General features: G+C 39.9%; 3 protein-coding genes across 3 annotated transcripts; 1 reads left to right on the forward strand and 2 right to left on the reverse strand.

Moving 5' to 3' along the window:
* The first annotated feature begins 616 nt into the window (after window positions 1–616).
* LOC120774954 lies at window positions 617–12609 on the forward strand. Its single transcript, XM_040104838.1, has 6 exons — window positions 617–3281; window positions 6319–6697; window positions 6778–7310; window positions 11665–12023; window positions 12095–12284; window positions 12446–12609. Exons 1-6 carry the CDS (start codon window positions 617–619, stop codon window positions 12607–12609), a joined length of 4290 nt encoding a protein of 1429 aa, XP_039960772.1.
* LOC120774957 lies at window positions 8668–9956 on the reverse strand. Its single transcript, XM_040104842.1, has 3 exons — window positions 9506–9956; window positions 9358–9444; window positions 8668–9058 (listed from the first exon to the last, which is right to left on the reverse strand). Exons 1-3 carry the CDS (start codon window positions 9898–9900, stop codon window positions 8785–8787), a joined length of 756 nt encoding a protein of 251 aa, XP_039960776.1. The 5' UTR covers window positions 9901–9956; the 3' UTR covers window positions 8668–8784.
* Window positions 12610–14405: 1796 nt separating the features above from the next.
* LOC120774955 lies at window positions 14406–16615 on the reverse strand. Its single transcript, XM_040104839.1, has 3 exons — window positions 16201–16615; window positions 16061–16147; window positions 14406–15995 (listed from the first exon to the last, which is right to left on the reverse strand). Exons 1-3 carry the CDS (start codon window positions 16554–16556, stop codon window positions 14477–14479), a joined length of 1962 nt encoding a protein of 653 aa, XP_039960773.1. The 5' UTR covers window positions 16557–16615; the 3' UTR covers window positions 14406–14476.
* Window positions 16616–18552: the final 1937 nt, after the last annotated feature.

Here is an 18552-nt window from a genome sequence, read left to right on the forward strand (position 1 = left end):
ACAATGGCGACGGTGGCAGAATGTCGCTGGTGCTTTCATGTTTCAAGTGACACAGTGAGACGTTGGAAAATTCAAATTGGCGTGTGCCATCGCCAACTGTCATTATACTTCTGGGTGAAGTAGTTGGAGCATACACCCGTGTGTATTTACGTGTGTGTGTGTTGCGGGAAGTGAACCTTCCGCAGTTCACCCGGTTAAATACGCATTTCAACACACATGGAAGTGAGTGTGTTGCTTTTTTGCACACATATGTACATATACCGTGCGCATATGTGTGCGTGTGGTGGCAAGTGACTGTAGCTGCGGCTGAATTTCACTTTGGCGCGGCGCGCTTGCGTTATTCGCATGTGGCACGGCGAAGCGAAAGGTGGTCCAGTTGAAAAGTAAGCGACTATTTGAACAAATTAAAAGAGCTTAAGTGCAAATGAAATTGTCTTTCAACGCTGAAATTGGCGTGTGAAACGATGTTGCATGAGAGTTGGTGGCCAAAGTGATTATCCTTGCTCCATGCAAAATAAAGTATTAGTGAAAGCAGTGATAAATAAAATTGAAAAAAAAAATTATTATTAGTTTATATCTAAGCAAAAGCTAGTGAGAGGTTGAAAACTGTGAAAAAATGTTGTGCTTCTTCGTGGTCACAAAGTTACTCATGCTCAAGCTGCTCCTTGCCAGCATATCCGGCTTACGCGCCTACGATTTCGGCTATCATCCGAGTGCCGAGGAATTCGATAATTTTGTGCGCGACACGAAACGCACCTGGACGCGTGATTTGCTCGCCAACGAACACCGACGCGCGTGGACCGCGAAGCCGCCCTATCGCAATGTGAACGGCAATTTCGTGCCGAAGTATAATCGCGATGAAGAACGTTTGAGTGTCGCGACGAAACATGGCGCATCGTGGCCAGGACATGTGCAGCGTGTCGGGCGTCCGCTAAAGCATTGGCATGAGTCACCAAGCGTCGCGGCGGCGGCGCATGCGCTGAACGGCCAGACTGTGGGCTCGACTTTTGATTTCAATATGTTCGATGATCAAGCGGGCTCAGATGAAATAAATATATTTGATTTGCCGAGTGTGCCAACGTTCACGAGCGCAACACAATACAACGCGCATGCTTCATCCACAACGCAGCCACAACTTTCGGCGCACAGCCTTAAAATGCCGCCAGTCAAGCAGAGTTTGGGTAGTGTCATCGAAATCGCATCGTCCAGTGAAACGCAAAAACAAACACAACAGAACTCGAATCAAAGCTTCGAAAATCTGAATAAGAACCACAGCGCCCAACAGTTTCCATTATTTTTTACCAATCCCACCACCGGCATCATATATGCGATTACGGAGGTGGGACACATGCCAGACACCGTCAACACATTACCGTCCTCCTCCAACAACAGCATACCGATTTATATCTCTAAAGAGCAATACGAACGCGACTTGTATCTCCAACGCAAATATTACGAAAGTAATTGTCAAGCTCCTGCTCCAGCTCCGTTAGACAAAATTTCGGTCGATCGCGTCCCCACAACCATCACTTCGGCGATCTCAGCTGGTTCGAATAGCACAATGCGCCCACAAATTATACGCCTGCAAAGACCTCTAAGCACGCCCACAACCAAAATACCAATCTCCAAATTACCTACCCACCTACACAAACCACCACCGGTTATGGTGCAAACCGAGTTGACGATCAGTGATCAAGTGCACTTACCAACGCGCAAACATAAGACTAAACTGAAGCGTAAGAATAAGAAGAAACCGAATAGACCGGGCCGTAAGCCTAATACGCACCTAACAGGTCTCAAACAGAGTGAGTTGCCGCAAATCATCAAAGGCGTGCGCGCTTCAACAGCAAAACCCCAAACAAGCACCGAGAAACAACAAGTCGCCACACAGCTGGAGAAGCCGAACTTTACAAACGGTATTTTTAGCAAGAGTCTTACATCGCAGGAGCATCGATTACATAAACGTTCCGTTACAAATATACGCGCCTATATAAATGAACCGCGAAGTATGAAAATGACAGATCAACAACTCATAGGTCAGCCTGCTTTGACCCCGACTAAAGAGAGTAACAACGTCAAAACTATAAATAAACCAAAAAAGACAGCAGTAAGAAGACGACCCAGAATTAAGCAGCGTCGTGCGAAAGTGGGCAATCATACCGAAATACAAAAACTAAGCAATAGCGCATTCAATCGCACCAATTGGGAGCTGTCAAAACAACCTGCGCGTAGAGGCAACTCAACTAAGCTAAAGACAAAGCAAACAACGAAGATTTCAAATCAAACACTCAGCCACAACAATACAACGGAGTTACCAACGTTAACGCTGTCTACCACTACACATAGTAACCCGCGCAAGAAGAAAGTAAAACATAGAAGAAAGAAGAACAAGGATAAAGTGGAAAAAAGAGGCGAATTCGATCTCTTCGACTTTGACAGCGACGAAGATGATGAGGACGACGATGATGATAATGACGGCGAAAAAACCTCGCATCGCACCGACGGTGATGACGAGGACGATGAAGAAGATGACTCCTATGAGGAAGATGAAGACTCTTTTTACGATTACAAGCAAACTAATAAGAAACGAAAACGAGGCAATCATAAGCCACATAAAGAAAACAGCAATTCAGCCAGTTTGGAACAAACCGAAGAGTACACGGAAGAAACAGCAGAACAAACAACAGATGTGAACAAAAACTCTATTGTGATTGACGATGGCAGTTCAGCGGAACCCGGCGCCGACTTTGGTGCAATGGGTTCGGAGGAAACTGTTATATACAGTTCGCCCATAACCACTACAACGAAGCCAAGCACCTATACTAAGTCCGCTACCAAGAAACGCATACGCAGACGTCCATCTTACAGTGACGCCTCAACATCCTATGAGGATTACGAGGATGAAGACGAGGCTGGCGTTGGTGGTGGTATTGGCGGATTTTTTCGTATGATCTTCTATCCAGTGCAAGTATTTATGAATGGTGTGGCCGATAATTTCGGCAGTAAGGAGTCTGAAGAGGAACAATACTTGTATCCGACTTATACCACTTATCACAATGGTATACAGCGGATTGAGAGTGACGAGGAGGAAGAGGAGGAGACGAACTCATTGACTAGTTGGTTAAGTTCATGGTTTAGCTTTAGCCGACATAAAAAGAATATTGGTAGCACAACACCAGTACCGCCGCCACCGACACCTACCGAGCCACCGAGTTGGTTTGAATCGTGGTTCAATTTCGGCAGCAAACCAACGTCTGAGGAGACAAGTGAAAATGATGACAGTAAGTGTAAATTGTTGAATGAGTTTGCGAGTGTTTGTTTTTTTTTAATGAGCATTTATGTCAAACAAATGAAACATAATTGCGGTGGTCAAAGTGTGTTTTGATTACTCTGCTCTCTGGGGTGGTTGACAGTTTAATTGTGAGAGATAATAACACTTTCTGTGTATCGGTGGAGCCAGTTGGCAAGTCCATCAGATGACTGGCAAAGTTACTTGTATATTTTCTTTTTGTTTCGTTTTTATTTCGTTAAAAAAACTCGCTCGTTAAGTCGATAATAACTAAAAAATTTCCTAACTTCCGGTAATAAACTCAATGTGCACATTTTGACACTGTATTTGCATATGTGGTAACTTGTTAAGGTTGATGAGGTAGTTTATTAAATGATGTAGTTACAGTGCAAAAATCAGAAATTTTTAATTCCGGCGAAAATAAGATCTCCACAATTAAGCAGGTGTACTTTCTCTGCTCTAAGGAAGGTTGTGTGGGAAGGTGTCGCTAGTGGACAGATGAATTCACAGAAGTGACTTTCCACGCCGACATTAGGGTGATGATACTAATTGCGATCGTTTACCGTATACTCGAGACTAGTAATACAACGCGTAGTCTTATTATCAGTGTTAGCGAATTCTACTTCTTTATTGGCGTAGACACCGCTTACCCGGTTATAGCCGTGTTTACAACAGCGCGCCAGTCGTTCTTCCTTTTCGCTGCTTGGCGCCAATTGGAAATTCAAGCAAAGTCAGGTCATTCACCACTTGGTCTTCCAACGGAGTGGAGGGTTTCCTTTTCTCCTGCTTCCCCCGGCGAGTACTGCGTCGAATAATTTCAGAGATAGAGAGTTCTCGTCTAGTTCTTTTAATTCGCTGAACTATGTCAATGTCGTCGTGTATTTTATACAGCTCATCGTTCCATCGAACGCGATATTCGCCGTGGCCAATACGCAAATCTTTCGCAGAACCTTTCTCTCGAAAAGGTTCATCAGATGTTGTCATCTTCCATGCTTCTGACTTAAAGAATTTGGTTTTTGTTCGTCAAGAGAGGACTTTGAGGCATCGAATTAGCTCATGATTAAATTAGTTTGGTGGCCTTGCTAGCGAGCGAATTACAAGGCTGATGAGCATGCAAGGATCGGCTCTTAGGGCTAACTAACTGTAGAATTGCAACAAGTACGAGCACCGCTGTCTGTACGTGGATAGTTGGCCGTCAAGGGAAAACGCCTGGTCCTCTGCTAGCCTTTGCATAATCGCTAGATGCTTCTGAACCGAGCTGAGTCTTAAAAGGTCCGGTGAGCTCTACGCTCACAGGGAAATTCTGGTAGTAGGTGTTCTAATTGGACACTGGCCGTTCGGATAGAAGTTGATTGGAAGAAAAGGAAGTATAATGTACTTAACATGAAATGAAATTATCTTACCACAGCAGATTTTCTAGATCCAAAAAGGACCGCCTTAAACAGCCCAATTGAAGGTGATTTCACTTGGGAATCAACCTTAGAAGCCAACCTAAAGTAGCTTAATATAACATATCTTATAAGCACTGATAAAAGTACGAATTGTATTTACCATGAAACTAAGCAAGTTTGGTTTATAATATGCTAAAAATTAGGCTTTTCTCTTCAACAAAACTCTTCGTCGAAACATTTTACTTCAAAATACTTCAATATGGTTGTAAATTCACTCTACTCAATATAAACGTCCCTTTTTAAACTCTATTTCTGGTCATAATAGACGTCTTATTATAGATCTGCCTATGACTGAGAGCTGAGAGCAACCTTGTGTTGCCAGAGCTATTTCATTATCCTCTTTCTAAATTGAGCAAATTTTGTGTAAAAGATTTTAAGCTCATCTCCGAAGAACCGGAATTTCTTTAGAGTTTTGATTTTTGAATATCGTTCAAGACTACCGCATGGCAGACCTTAGTTTGATTGTGACTCAATCGGTCTTTAAGGCAAATCCTTTGAGTATAATTCTACAGTCTTCAAACTTCAACTGTAACTTACTGTATTAACTTGCTACCAGCCTCACTGCAGCATAAAAGATCATCCCGCTTATGTTTGGGTTGCAAGCCAACTTCTTATCAAACGACCAACTTAGGTCTAAAAATTACAGAAATAATTACACCAAATGGCGATCGTACCGTGGAATGAGTCAAAAATAATTGACAGAAGAGGTTTCTCAAATAAATCTTCTCGGAGTCAGCCTTAACGTAGCTGAATTCTTTATTTATCCCTTTATATATCTGGCAACTTACTATATACAACAAAAAGAAGGTAAGGCTACTCGTATAGCTTGGAGCCGCCTTAGATACATATGTATATAGACGAGGATTGAAGTACAACCTTAGGTCCATTGTACCCGCTTCTAAATCACAAAGACTCACCTAGCCCCAGCATATTGATGAAGTCCATTATGCTGCTGGGTGCTAGTGAAGCGATGTGATTCCTATTTGAAACATGCATCCATTTAAGAACCCCCTTACGTCACTTCGCAACACCTCTGTCATGTGCTTTTTATAAAGTTTTGAGCTTTGGTAGCCATTTTATACTAGTATTACTAAATAATTGATCACATAATATCAGCAAGGCAGCTCAGCCATACTTGAAGACAAGTAAATATTCTTTTTTTTCATAAATATGAATAAAGTTCAAAATATACTCTTTCATAAGTACCTCACAATAAAACTTACTTTCCACTGAAGCAGAACTAAATGTTCTTCACTAATCACAACGCGGAGGTTACACAAGATCGCAACTCACTTTTACGGCAATTAATCAGTTCAACCAACCCGCCCAAAACGCACCGGTTAATATAAAGAAAAACACAAAAATTGTAACGAAAACAAAACGAGAACCACAAATTACACTCAAATTCTTTCTCTAACCAGCACTAGTTTGTACTTTTGTGTATATATGTATCTTACCATATAAATTATCTTAACTGCTGCCATTAAATCTGCGTCAATGCTACGCTTTCTTGCTACATACGAACACACACACACATACACCTCACCTCGCTTGACACGAGTTTCTCTTTCGTTTCAGAATGGTTCTTCGGTTGGTTTGATTCGAGACCGAAGCGTCGACGTAAGAAGACTACCACAACGACCACCACAGTGCGCACACCCGACGCACAAGTGCCGATTTTGACGATCGTCGATCCGCTGAAAAATCCACAAAATTGGATTGGGATTTTGGCACATCACATCATAAATTCCACCGCCACGGCCGTCACACAAAATCCGATTATGAATGCAATCACCCAAACCACCGTTAATCCAGATGTGCCGCGCAAAATCAATTATGAGCGATATCAAATATGGCGTTTAAAGCCTTTGGACGATACACAAGTGCAAGCTCTGGAAGAGTACAAGAAAAGTGAGGATGGCATAAAGCTGCAGTGGTTGAAGGGTCCCAGCTTGCGGTGAGTACATAAAGTCTTGATTATTTTTTCATTCGAAACTAACGTTTATATACACCACCATACACACACTCCGCGAACAGCGGTCTAACAGACGTTCTGGTGCCACCAAAACAATTGATGGAATTTGAGGCAAGCCTCAGTTTCGAATCGATCGCGCATGAAGTACTCATTTACGATGTCGGCAAAGCGATCGTTTACGAGCAGGCGCAAGAACAGTTTCACTTCAATGCCGCTATGCGCCCGTTTAAAAACAACAAGAATCAACAGAAACAGCAAGCAATGACCATGTCATGGCACAAATACTATGAATATGATGATATTATCACACATTTGGAAATGTTACGCATGCGCCACCCACAACTAGTCGAGTTAATTCATATTGGGCGCTCATATGAGGGACGACCGTTGGTCATAGTCAAGATCGAGTCGAAAGAACATGCCGATAGTGTAGCTAGTCAATCGGAAGTGGCACACAAAAAGTTGAAAAATAAGAAACAACCGAAAGAGGCGAACTCGGTGTTCATTGAGTCGGGCACACATGGCCTAGAATGGATCGGACCGGCCACGTCGCTCTGGATGATCAGTGAACTATTGCGACTGATTAAAAGTAACAGTGAGTTCATAATGTAAAATTAATTTAAGGTTGCAGGTATTCAAATTAGGAAATATGTAGGTCGATTAAATTAAAATTACACTGCATTGAAGATGATGGCGCGCTATTGTTAACTCGGCTACATATAACCGCGTAATCGGTGTCTACGCCAGTAAAGAAGAAGAAGATGATGAGTTTATGTGTTTTCGAAATAGCTATTAGGCATGTATATCTCATTATTTGCTTAAACATCTATGCTGACTCAATATTTGAGATTTCACTGGATCTCAATCGCTTGTTTGGCTCAATTTGACTGTATCCTCTATTTAACAACGCTCTGGAAGATTCTTCAATAATGTATTGATACTGCTACATATTTGTTTCTTAAACAAGTTAAGTTAGATGACTGATCCCCCCAAGATGGCGGGGATCACACTTAGACTACTAAGTCCTTTGTGAAGCGAGATAAATACTTCTATAGTTGGATATCAACTCTCGGTAAAGTATCTTGAAACTAAATAGGTACCTTCAGAGATCGGAGGTATTTTAGACTTGTTCTGGAGAAGGCGGGACATTCAAGAAGTAGGTATTCTAAACAGCTTTTGCAACTGGCATACCGAAAAAATTTCAATCTTAACGTATGAATCCCAGTGAAGTATCCAGTTAGAACTCCTACTCAAACGTGAGCTTTGGCCAGGGTAAAGAGCTCACCAGACATATTTCGATTTATCCTAGGCTGGAACGACCTTACGATTGCACAGTTGCTAGTATCTGACTAGCCGAATTCGCCTGAGTTCCAACTATACAGTAATGAATCTCAATAAGCCTGTGGAGCTCCTGCTCGTTTCCATTCTGCAGCTAGTGAGACTGAAGTACCTGACCTACCAAGCTCATCAGCCTTACAATTTCCATGAAGCAACTCGATTTTAGAGATAAAAGATCCATATACCCCTTTAGTAGTCTCGAGCGTACGGTCGGCGAGATCGTGGCTAATATGAGCTCTAATATCAGGGAAAATAGCCATCGCTCTGAAAGAGATTGCGCTGCGGAGCGAATCTAGAGGTAGTTACTTTAAAGTCTGAACTTTTCATTGTCTAATATTCTTTTAACCCAAAGAAGTACTATAACTTCACTTTACCTTGCACATTGCGGGATCTGAATTCCAAATATTCTATATTCACTTTATTCAGAAGCTTAAATTTTAATTTCAAAAATTTCTATTTGCGAATTCCGAAATTTCAATTGTCGAAAGACTAGAAAAAGGTTTTGAGAGCTGGGACATTATATTCCAAATCCCTTGAAATTTATCAGGCTTACATATTTATTAAGCCACATAATGACCAGGTACCAGATACGATTATACCTATATCGTGGGATAAGTTGGATTTCAAACCACTGTACAAAGTATTTTCTTTTCACAAAGCTCAAATTCAACAGTAAATACTTGTTTCATATTGTACAATAATTTAATATTCGTTTAATTTTTGTTGTGAATTCATTCATCTTTCAGAATAAGACTGCGTAAATAGAGTAGCAATGTGGGTGGCTGTTTCATTTCGAGTGGTATTGCATATAATTTAGATTGTTTGTAGATTTCATGTGCCTTGTCATCAGTTATAGTCACGGTAAACTCCTTAGTTTCAGTAGCACAATGCGATCCCTTGCATGAGGCCATATGTTTTTCATGCGGGTTACCAGTCATCAAATAGGTGAAAAACATAGTTAGAAGTATAATACTTGTTATACTAATAACTATGAGTTGCGTTTTCCTTAAATTTGGGAAAAAATTAAACAAAAGTTAACGACAGGATATGACGATAGATGAATATCTGTGACAATATGTCAGAACAACATAAGTCGACTTAAGCTAAAGAAGACATTTACAATTACTCTCAACAACTTCTTGAAGACTTAATGTTGTATTTAATGTTAACTGATGTTGAGAAAGCGGTAGTTTTAAACTGGGGAAAAATTAAACGAGGGATCAGTTCCGAATTCGACCAGAAATCAAAATTTACACCTCAACTTAAGTCAACTTAAACTATAGGGTTCAAGGGTTTATACAGACCTATTTGAATGATAAGTTTTCTTGCACAAAGCAAATGTCCATTCGCACATTTTAAGCCAAAACAGTAGAAGGGCTATAATTGTAAAGCTGCCAAGAATGAAAAAAAGATTAGCTTGATAGTCTAAATCCAATATTTTCATTAACATACGCTATGAAACTAATTACATTGATCAAGTAAGACATAAAGTTGCCATTTGTGTTGCAACAACCTTTGCCACTATCACAAGCATCTGCTTTCGAGCTACAACATTTCTTGACTTCGTCGGTGTTCTGAGTGTCCTGTTTCCGCTGCTGTCGTATCGGCCGATATTTCCGTTTATACTCCGGTCCAATATTGTACGGTTTGCAGGCGGACTTGCTGTCAGCCTCTTGTGCATATTTGAGTGAGGGCCGTTCAGGCGGTGTATCGGATAGCTCATTGTAACAACCGCTAGCCAAACGCTCCTCACGAAAAGACGCACACTTCTCACATGGACACGCTTGAAATTTACATTTCAGTTCCCGTCGATTTGCATAAGTCATTGTAGAGCTTCCGGTAAACATTACTGTTAATTTTGGTTTTATTGCATTTTAGGCGAATTCCAAGATGAATTTGTATAAAAAATATTCTGACGTAGAGATCAGAGGGGGCTTGCTTTACCTTACAACGATATAAAATATTGAAAAGGGTGCGATAGGAATATGTAAAACACATTAGGGTTGTAAGTTGAGTAAAACAACCATAGAGGGTATTGCTGATAGAAAAGCCATAACTTGGTATGAAAATTTCAGCCTATGACTTTACTCAGACATCAAAAATTAAGTCTTCTACTCAATTGGCTCAATGATCACTTAAACAGTTTGGGACGAATCCCAAAAATCATGGCGTTTTTTCTTCGCTTCCGAAAGCGGTACCTTCCTTTTCAACTTTTCTTTTGACGTCTTCCTCTGCTTTTACTCCCTCGGGCTGATACCGCATATAATACCTTCAGAGCTGAAGACTCTGTTTTGTTGTGATATTTTCTCCAACATTGGTTTAAAGACATTGGACGTTAGAGGCTTGTCCTCTCTGAAACCTCGTATAAGAAACTGCTCTAAGAATTAAATCTCTATTCTGACTGTTGTTGATCCAGGTGATGTTGAGAACGGATAAGAACTGGGTGGTGGTTGACGACACATTTTTCTAAAATATGCAGTGTTGTAGCTTGTATCTAACCAAAAGTGTATATTCCGGGTCAAAAGGCATCTTCCAGAGTATAGGTAGGTAGGAGTGCAGCCCTATCGGGCTCAATTAACACTTGATGTGCCATTTTGATACCTTCCAGAGTATAGTATATATGTATATCGCCTTGTCTTCAATTGCGGGTTCATTCTCTGGGTATTTCAATGTTTCGAACCCATTTCGAAGAATAATTTTCAATATAACTTAACCCTTTGGACGTCAAACTGCAGATTTCGTTTTCCTTATTTTATGGTCTTAAAAGCATTCGAGTTTTAGTATAAGTTTTAGTCAATTCTTGTTTGTCAAAAACTTAAGCTCTTCGTATTCAAAAATATCCGACTCTGTAGTTGTTGTATCTAGTCCGCCTTAGGATGCTAAGGTTCAAATAAGTTGTCATCGAGGACATCCAACGATAGGCCCAGGAAATGAGCTGTTTCGACGATGTTGGACCATAGGGAGAGGGGTATCAAATGTATAGGGTTAGCTGGGCATACAAAGAGGTGGTTAGAGTCAGGCGGGGTCTCGAAACAACGGGGACAATTCCCACAACAGCCTGTTCTACGTTATCGGAATTCACTCGGATTTTATCCGGCCAAGGACTGCACTTTCGGAGATCTAACCCCGCCTGGATCGGTAAATTTTAGATTAAGTTTGTCATCACCGGTGCAACGCCTTGCAGCATGGTTGCTCCATATCCTTCTGACTCATACTGGCATTGAGTCCAACCTGGGCCCGAAGAAATTTTCTTGCTAAATCTGTGCTAAACGGCTCCATCTAAACTCCACCTCGGTTAGGTGTTAAACCTACTCAGGGTTAAGACACACCGAGAGTAGACCGCGAGTTATGAAGCCCCGTGTTGCCAACGCACTACTGCAACCTTAGCTTCTACACCTGTGTAATCTGCCTCGAATTCGCGCACTGCCTACACCCGAGTGGCCAACAAAGGACTCCTACGGTCCATAGGAGGTCGAATAGGCATCACGACAGGCATTCTAATCAGTCACCCACCTCCCCTCAGGACCCCTTGACATATGGGAACGAGTTACTTCTATTTATTTTATGTAATAGTTCTAAGAGATTATAACACACTTCCTATAAATTTACAGAGACAACCGTTGATAATGAGTACATCAAAAATACGACCTGGTACTTTATACCTATACTCAATCCTGATGGTTACGTTTATAGTCATAAATATGATCGCTTCTGGCGTAAAACTCGTTCCCGTCATATCTCACGTCGTAACGGTATTATCGACTCAGCAATGACTTGGCTGCAACAAAAGAAGATAGCAACACGCGTTTGCTATGGTGTGGACCTGGATCGCAATTGGCACTACCAGTGGGGTAAGCGAGGTAGCTCGAAATCTGCATGTAATGAAGTGTACGCTGGACCAGGACCGTTTTCCGAACCCGAATCAAAAGCGCTATCAGAATTCCTAATAGATTATCGTAAACAAATTAAGGTGGGCATGATAATGTTGCCATATTATTGGAGTATGCTTATTTATTTGTCTGCGCCTTTACTTTGCTTTAGATGTACATTTCACTACAAGCCTATGGGCAGATTATTTCATATCCAATGAAAGCGAATACTTCATTTAACGCCGAACGCATCGATGACTTTCTCGATGTGGCCATGGTGGGAACGGATGGATTGCGTAAGCAAGGCAGCAAGTCACGCTACAAGATTGACTCGACAAGTGATCTGGTGGAAAATCGCTCAGGTGAGCAGAGTTACACATGTTTATTAAGAGCGTATGACATGTTATACATATATATTGTGTATTTACATATACATATGTATATGTATAAATATTTGTGTCAGCCGGAAGAGTTTTTGCATTACTTCATTCAACTAGCTCTGACTTTTACTCTTTTCAAACAGGTTGCTCTGACGCATTCGCAGCTTATGAAGTTGGTATACCCTTTAGCTTCACTATACAATTAGCTGATAATGGTGTGCATGGTTATCTGTTGCCCAGCGCTTCCATAGAGCCAACCGCACGTGATGCCTTCGAAATAATTACAGCGATGATCGATTACATTTGATGGTGGCCCTGATTCATAGTCTAACTATATAGATTGTAACTGTGTATATTTGTTTAATTTGTAAATATTTATGAGTACTTATTGAATAGTAATTTAAGAAAGTATGCAACTTTAGTAAGACGAAATATTGGTCGTTTTATATTTAAGGATTTGGGATTTCTCTCAGAATACATTATAGGAACAACAATCCTTCAACAACAATGCAATAAAAATGAAGTAGAGAAACTGTATGGATTTACTTGTGAATCTAACTGATCTTAAAAATGTCTCGAAAACTCAAAATATGTATGTTATTGAGACTGTTCGCGAACCACCTGACTGGGTTGTACCGTAGAGCCATACATGCACCGTCAGGATTTACATTAACTTTCTACAATCCGGAGTCCAGGCTTCTGTTTTCCACCGTTCCTAACACCCAAGACAACCATAAACTCATAACCCTTTAAAACATCAGAGTTTCATTCGGCGTTTTTTTTTTTAATAAAGCATTGATGGTTTTCTATTACGCAGAGTAAAATTAGATTAGGTTTTGTGGCTGAATACAGGCCAAAAAACTACAGCGTTCTTCATATTCCAAATTCAAAAACTTTACTCAAACATGTACAAAAGCTAAGACTAAGAGATTTCGAAACTATGTAGTTCGCCAAGATGGCTAATGAAGTAACATCCAAAGTGTTATAAACGTAGCCTCCCATTCTTGGAATAGTGGAAGTGCTCAGGTGATTCGATTTCGACATTATTCAGTTGCTGGACCCAAATTTCGATGGTTTTCAAGCATAAATCGGCTGTTACTGCTACAATTTCACGTTCGGTATTCGTACGAAGTTCATCAATCTTTGCTGGCTTGTTGACCTAAACCATAGATTTGACGTAGCCCCACAGGAAATAGTCTAACGGCGTCAAATAACTCGACCTAGGCGGTCAATCGACTAGGCCTTTTCGTGAGGTAACACGTTCACCAAACTTGGTTTTCAATAAATCGAATGGTAAATTCTCTTGCGGCGCCGTTCTGTTGGAACCATTGTCCAAGCCCATATCATCCAATTCGGGCCAAAAATAGTCGGTTGTTGAGCGGTATCGATTCCCATTCCCAGTAAAGTGACGGTCTTGGTCATCACGGAAGAAATACGGTCCAATGACGCCGCTGGCCCATAAAACGCAATGATGACTCATGGAGTACGTGTTGATTGCTGCCTGACCAATAACGCATATTTTGCTAACTGAGTAAGCCATTTAGCCAGAAATGAGCCTAACTGCTGAAGATGAAAATCCGGATCATTTCCAAGTTGTCGCTTAACCCAATTCACGAACATACGACGTCACAGAGATGCCCAACGCTTGAGAACGACGTGTGAAAGACTGATTTGGGTCTTCCTCTATTGATGCGCTAGCGGCAGCAACATTCTCCACACTACAGGCACTTCTTTGTATCACTGGCACGGGTACATTTGGACTATGCCTGTGGATTCAAAATTTTCCACTAGACGCGCAATTGTTGACCTGACAGGACGGTTATGACGACCACACTGACTCCGAATTTCGGCAGTAAATTTTAATAATTTCGACTCATTGATGGATCGTATATCTTTCCATTGTGAAATGGCAAACCTTACTGAAGAGAAATGTCAAAAGATCGGGAAAAAATATGGTGGTCTACTTTTGTAGCTCCCTATTTAATAACCCCTTACAAGTATCTAAACTACTTCTAACCTCAATCATAATTATTAAGACCATTTTTTATCAAAATAATATTTCTATTAATTATATTTTACAATACAAAAATTTATAATGGATACTCAATAATTTTTGTGGTTGCACACATTGTTTTCAACTTAACTCTTGAACTAGCCGCTTTTATGTTGAATCTTCAGTCCGTACTTCTTTGAATAAAATCTCGTAAATAGATGATCAAAGTCGGCGGTTGTTTCATTTCTGTTGGTATCGCGTACAACTTGGACCGTTTATATATTTGGCGTGCATCATCGTCGGTTATGGTGACAGTAAGCTGCTGTTGTTGCATTCCACCGGACAGTCTGTTACTTGCTACTGTGGTAGCTGATTGACCCCAACTAAAACTTGGCCACCAGTAAGAAGTCGAAGTAGTCTTTTTCGAGTCCTTATTTGTTGTTGTCGTTTTGGTTGTCTTCGTCCGTCTCCAATTAAAGTAGGGTATCCAAGATGAACGTGACTCCTGCTCTTTTTGCGTCAATTCAATTTCCATATCTTTTGCTGACTTGTTACTCCACCAATGAAAAGGCATCCAGGAGAAACGTACTTTACTTGCTTGTGGTGGAGTTTGAATTTCTTTTGTTGTAGTTGATTTAGTAAAGTAAGTTGTCCATCTAGAGCGCAGATTAAATGAAGGTAACCATGAAGAGCGCGCTTCCGTCTTTGTAGTTGTAGTCTCAATTTTAACTGGTGACTGCCTCCACTTGAGGGAAGGTAACCAAGTGTAACGCGTCACAGACGTTTCGTTTCGTTCAACCACTTTGGGTACAGTCTGACCCCACTGAAATGGAATCCAAGATGACCGTGCCTCTGTCTTTTTTGGTGGAAGCTCAACTTGTTTCGATGAAGTTGAAGTCCATCTAAATGTAGACATCCAAGTAGTGGGAGTTTCAGATTTCTTCAGTTGATAATCAATTTCTTTTGGCGGAGACTGACCCCACCAACTAGAAGGCCGCCAGGAGAAACGCTTTTCAATCTTTTTATGTGCTTGTTCAGGTTGTTTTGTACGCCATCTAAATGTAGACAGCCAAGGAGTAGGCGTTTCTGATTTCCTCAGTTGATAATCAATTTCTTTTGGCGGAGACGAACCCCACCATCGAGAAGGAATCCACGTGGTACGTGTCTCTGTTGTTTTAGTTTGTTGTTCAATTTGTTTCGATGGAGCCGAACTCCATCTAAATGATGGTAACCAGGAAGAAGATGCCTCAGGCTTCTTAACAGGGGTAACAATATCTTTCGTTGTTGTCTCTCGCCAAATATGTGTTTTTATCCACGACGAACGTGGTTCGCTAGATTCCGTTTTAATTTCCTTCGTTGTTACCAGACGTCCTCTACCAAAAGGTATCCACGAAGAACGTGTTTCAACTTTGCTGACTGTGGAAGTGACTTCTTTTGCTGTGCCCGGAGTAGCAGAATAAAGTGTCCAAGGATAACGGGTCTTACTCACTTTGAGTGGCGGCGCAATTGCTTGCCGTTGACTCCTTTTAAATGTATACCAACTGCCAGAGGGTTCGGATTTTATTTTAGTGACAGGTTGTGCTGCAAGTTTGCTCGTCGAACGTCTAGCCGAATATCTTTGAAAACATGTCAACGCAGCCGTACAAAATATAAGCAGAAACAATAAACCAATTATGCTCACTACAGTCACTTGCGTAGTTCTACACTTGTGATGGAAAAAAGTTATCAAAATCATGTCAAAAAAATACCCACAGCTAATGCATACCTCTTCGATTTATATACTTTGATGGACAGGATAATTGTACATTTCAACACTAAAAGCCAGAACACGATGGCGGCTATTATTAAAAACCTGTAAAGGGTCAATTGTAGACGCTGCTTAAGCGTGTATAGGTCTGCACTTACGCTATGAAGCCAATTATGCTTATCATAAAGGACAAAAAGTTGCGTCCCGTATTGCAACAACCTTTCCCCGTATTACAATCATCTTCTACACACTTTTCATTGGTTTTAACAGTTTGCTTGGGCTGTGGCGGAGGTGGTGGACATTTCCGTTTATAGGGCATTTCCGTATCCGTATCACAAAGGCATTTACACTGAAACTGATATTTTGGTGTTGGCCGCTCTGGCGGCGTATCTCGAAAATTACTTTCACCATTAACGTTTCCATTTCCGCTCTCACCACGTAGCTTGGCGCACTTCTGGCAGGGACAAGGCGGAGTTTTACACTGAAGTTCACGTAAAATTTCTGTGCAAGTCATTGCAGCTTTTTCTGTTTTTTTTTGCGATCAACAAAGAATTTTAGATGTGTGCATTTTTCAAAATTTCAAAACAATATAAATTTTTCGTTGACACTGAAATCAAAGACATGTACGTATTTTTTTTGTGAATTTGATAATTAATATTATGCAGAACATTTAATTAAATATTACTATACCCTGAAGAGGATATATTAAGTTTGCCACAATAGTTGTAACATTCAAAAGAAAATTTCAGAGACCCATAAAATTTGTAAATATGTATATAAATGATCAGCGTGACGGGCTGAGTCGATTTAGACATGTCTGTATATATGTACATGAACTTATCCTTCAGGACCAAAACATTTGTAAAACTTTTGATTTGACAAAAAATTTGGGAAGGATTTAGTATACCGTGCAGGATTTCAAGGATAAAAAGGATATATATATATATATGGCATGGATCTTTGTTGTTGTCATATTTTCAGAAAACATTCCTGAAGCAATTTCGAGGCATGGTGCCGAGTTGACAGTCCTTGGTCGAACAAAAATCCGGGTCCATTTCGATTACTCAGACCCGACAGTCGTAGGAACGGCATGCAATTTTGTTAAAAGCATCGCTTAAATCTCCGAACAAATGGTTCAAATCGCACTATTAGAGAATATCTTATGAAAGGGTCAGTAGAGTAATATTTTTTCATTTATTTTTTTGCACTTTCTGCTCCCTTATACCCTTAGAATTAATGTAGAAACCCACTTTACCATTGGAAGGTTTTGAAAAAGGCCCAAAAATAATAATACCGCTTGACGTTTGGAGCGCTCGGAGTGCACACCTCAGACTTTAAACGTGTTTTTCTCAAAACACACTTTCTTAAGCTGGCGGACATGATTCCGGGGCGAACTACTCAACCGATTTTCGAATGTTCACAAAACGCCTGGCTATCGTCCCTATATTTTTTATAATTTATTGACAATGTTATGACAAAATTTATGTAAAAAACATGCGGAAAAAATAAAAAAAAAAAAGTTCTTGTAGGGACGATAACCATTCGCGTATTTTTTAAGGATAAATTGGGTTTTTGTGTTTCATATGATCCAAACATGAGAAATCGTGTCCGCCACTAAAAAAAACGCATCTCATTCACCCAGCCATTTCTCCGACAGATGTCATAAAAAATTCCGAAAAAATTTGTTCATACACTCCACGACATATCTCTTGATATGTGAAAAAAGTTCTATTTTAGAGTAAAAATCTCTAAGAAAAAAAATGTCAAAAAACAGGCCAGATTACCCTACTGAGAACTTAAAATATACGGATCAATCCAAAATAAAGATCTTTTTATATTCTTTTCTGCTAAAAAAATGTACTTGTAAAGAATATTATAGCTTCGGTGCAGCCAAAGTTAACGTTTTTTCTTGTTAATGGTTAAATTTGTCGAATAAATAAGAGTTACATAAATAAAGATAATTAATGTATTACTTACTTTGCCATTTATTAATGATAGAATTCCAAAATATATTGCCGAGAAAATCGCGAAAATATAATTCGCCGGATTGCCAGAAGTAAAGTCAAAGTATTAAGACACAAATTCATATATGAATCAATATTTTCCATTACATTACAAATTAGGTATACCACTATTTTTAATAGCATCACTTTAACATGTGTGCATTTATCCATTTTTCTGCAGCACTCCAATAAATTTTTCACTAAAAAAATATGTTTGTTTTATGTGAATATTTATTTTCATCGCATTAATTTAATATTACGAAATTAAAAAAATATATATATATATTACCGCTATTTTTATTAATATACCACTTTTTTTAATATTGATCCACATTTATTTAGCATTATTATATTTTTTGCCGTATACACATATTTACATTTGATATTAGATATTTTTTTTATTTGTTTACTATCATTACTATTGCATTTTCACTCTTTGCAAAACATTTTGCAATGTCGGAGGAAAATTTGCATGCTATACAACTGAATAGTGCACATATTAAATTA

This window comes from Bactrocera tryoni, chromosome 4 (assembly GCF_016617805.1).
Source record: "Bactrocera tryoni isolate S06 chromosome 4, CSIRO_BtryS06_freeze2, whole genome shotgun sequence".
Classification (NCBI taxonomy): domain Eukaryota; kingdom Metazoa; phylum Arthropoda; class Insecta; order Diptera; family Tephritidae; genus Bactrocera; species Bactrocera tryoni.

Excerpts from the sequence above, each read along its gene's own strand:
- LOC120774954 (XM_040104838.1), top strand. The coding sequence starts at position 617 with ATGTTGTGCTTCTTCGTGGTCACAAAGTTACTCATGCTCAAGCTGCTC. Across the intron at positions 3,282-6,318 it reads GACAAGTGAAAATGATGACA|AATGGTTCTTCGGTTGGTTT; the intron begins GTAAGTGTAAAT and ends CTTTCGTTTCAG. Across the intron at positions 12,285-12,445 it reads TCTGGTGGAAAATCGCTCAG|GTTGCTCTGACGCATTCGCA; the intron begins GTGAGCAGAGTT and ends CTTTTCAAACAG.
- LOC120774957 (XM_040104842.1), bottom strand. The coding sequence starts at position 9,900 with ATGTTTACCGGAAGCTCTACAATGACTTATGCAAATCGACGGGAACTG. Across the intron at positions 9,445-9,505 it reads AATGTAATTAGTTTCATAGC|CTTTACAATTATAGCCCTTC; the intron begins GTATGTTAATGA and ends CATTCTTGGCAG. Across the intron at positions 9,059-9,357 it reads AAAACTTATCATTCAAATAG|GAAAACGCAACTCATAGTTA; the intron begins GTCTGTATAAAC and ends CCCAAATTTAAG.
- LOC120774955 (XM_040104839.1), bottom strand. The coding sequence starts at position 16,556 with ATGACTTGCACAGAAATTTTACGTGAACTTCAGTGTAAAACTCCGCCT. Across the intron at positions 16,148-16,200 it reads AGCATAATTGGCTTCATAGC|GTTTTTAATAATAGCCGCCA; the intron begins GTAAGTGCAGAC and ends GACCCTTTACAG. Across the intron at positions 15,996-16,060 it reads AAAGTATATAAATCGAAGAG|AACTACGCAAGTGACTGTAG; the intron begins GTATGCATTAGC and ends TCACAAGTGTAG.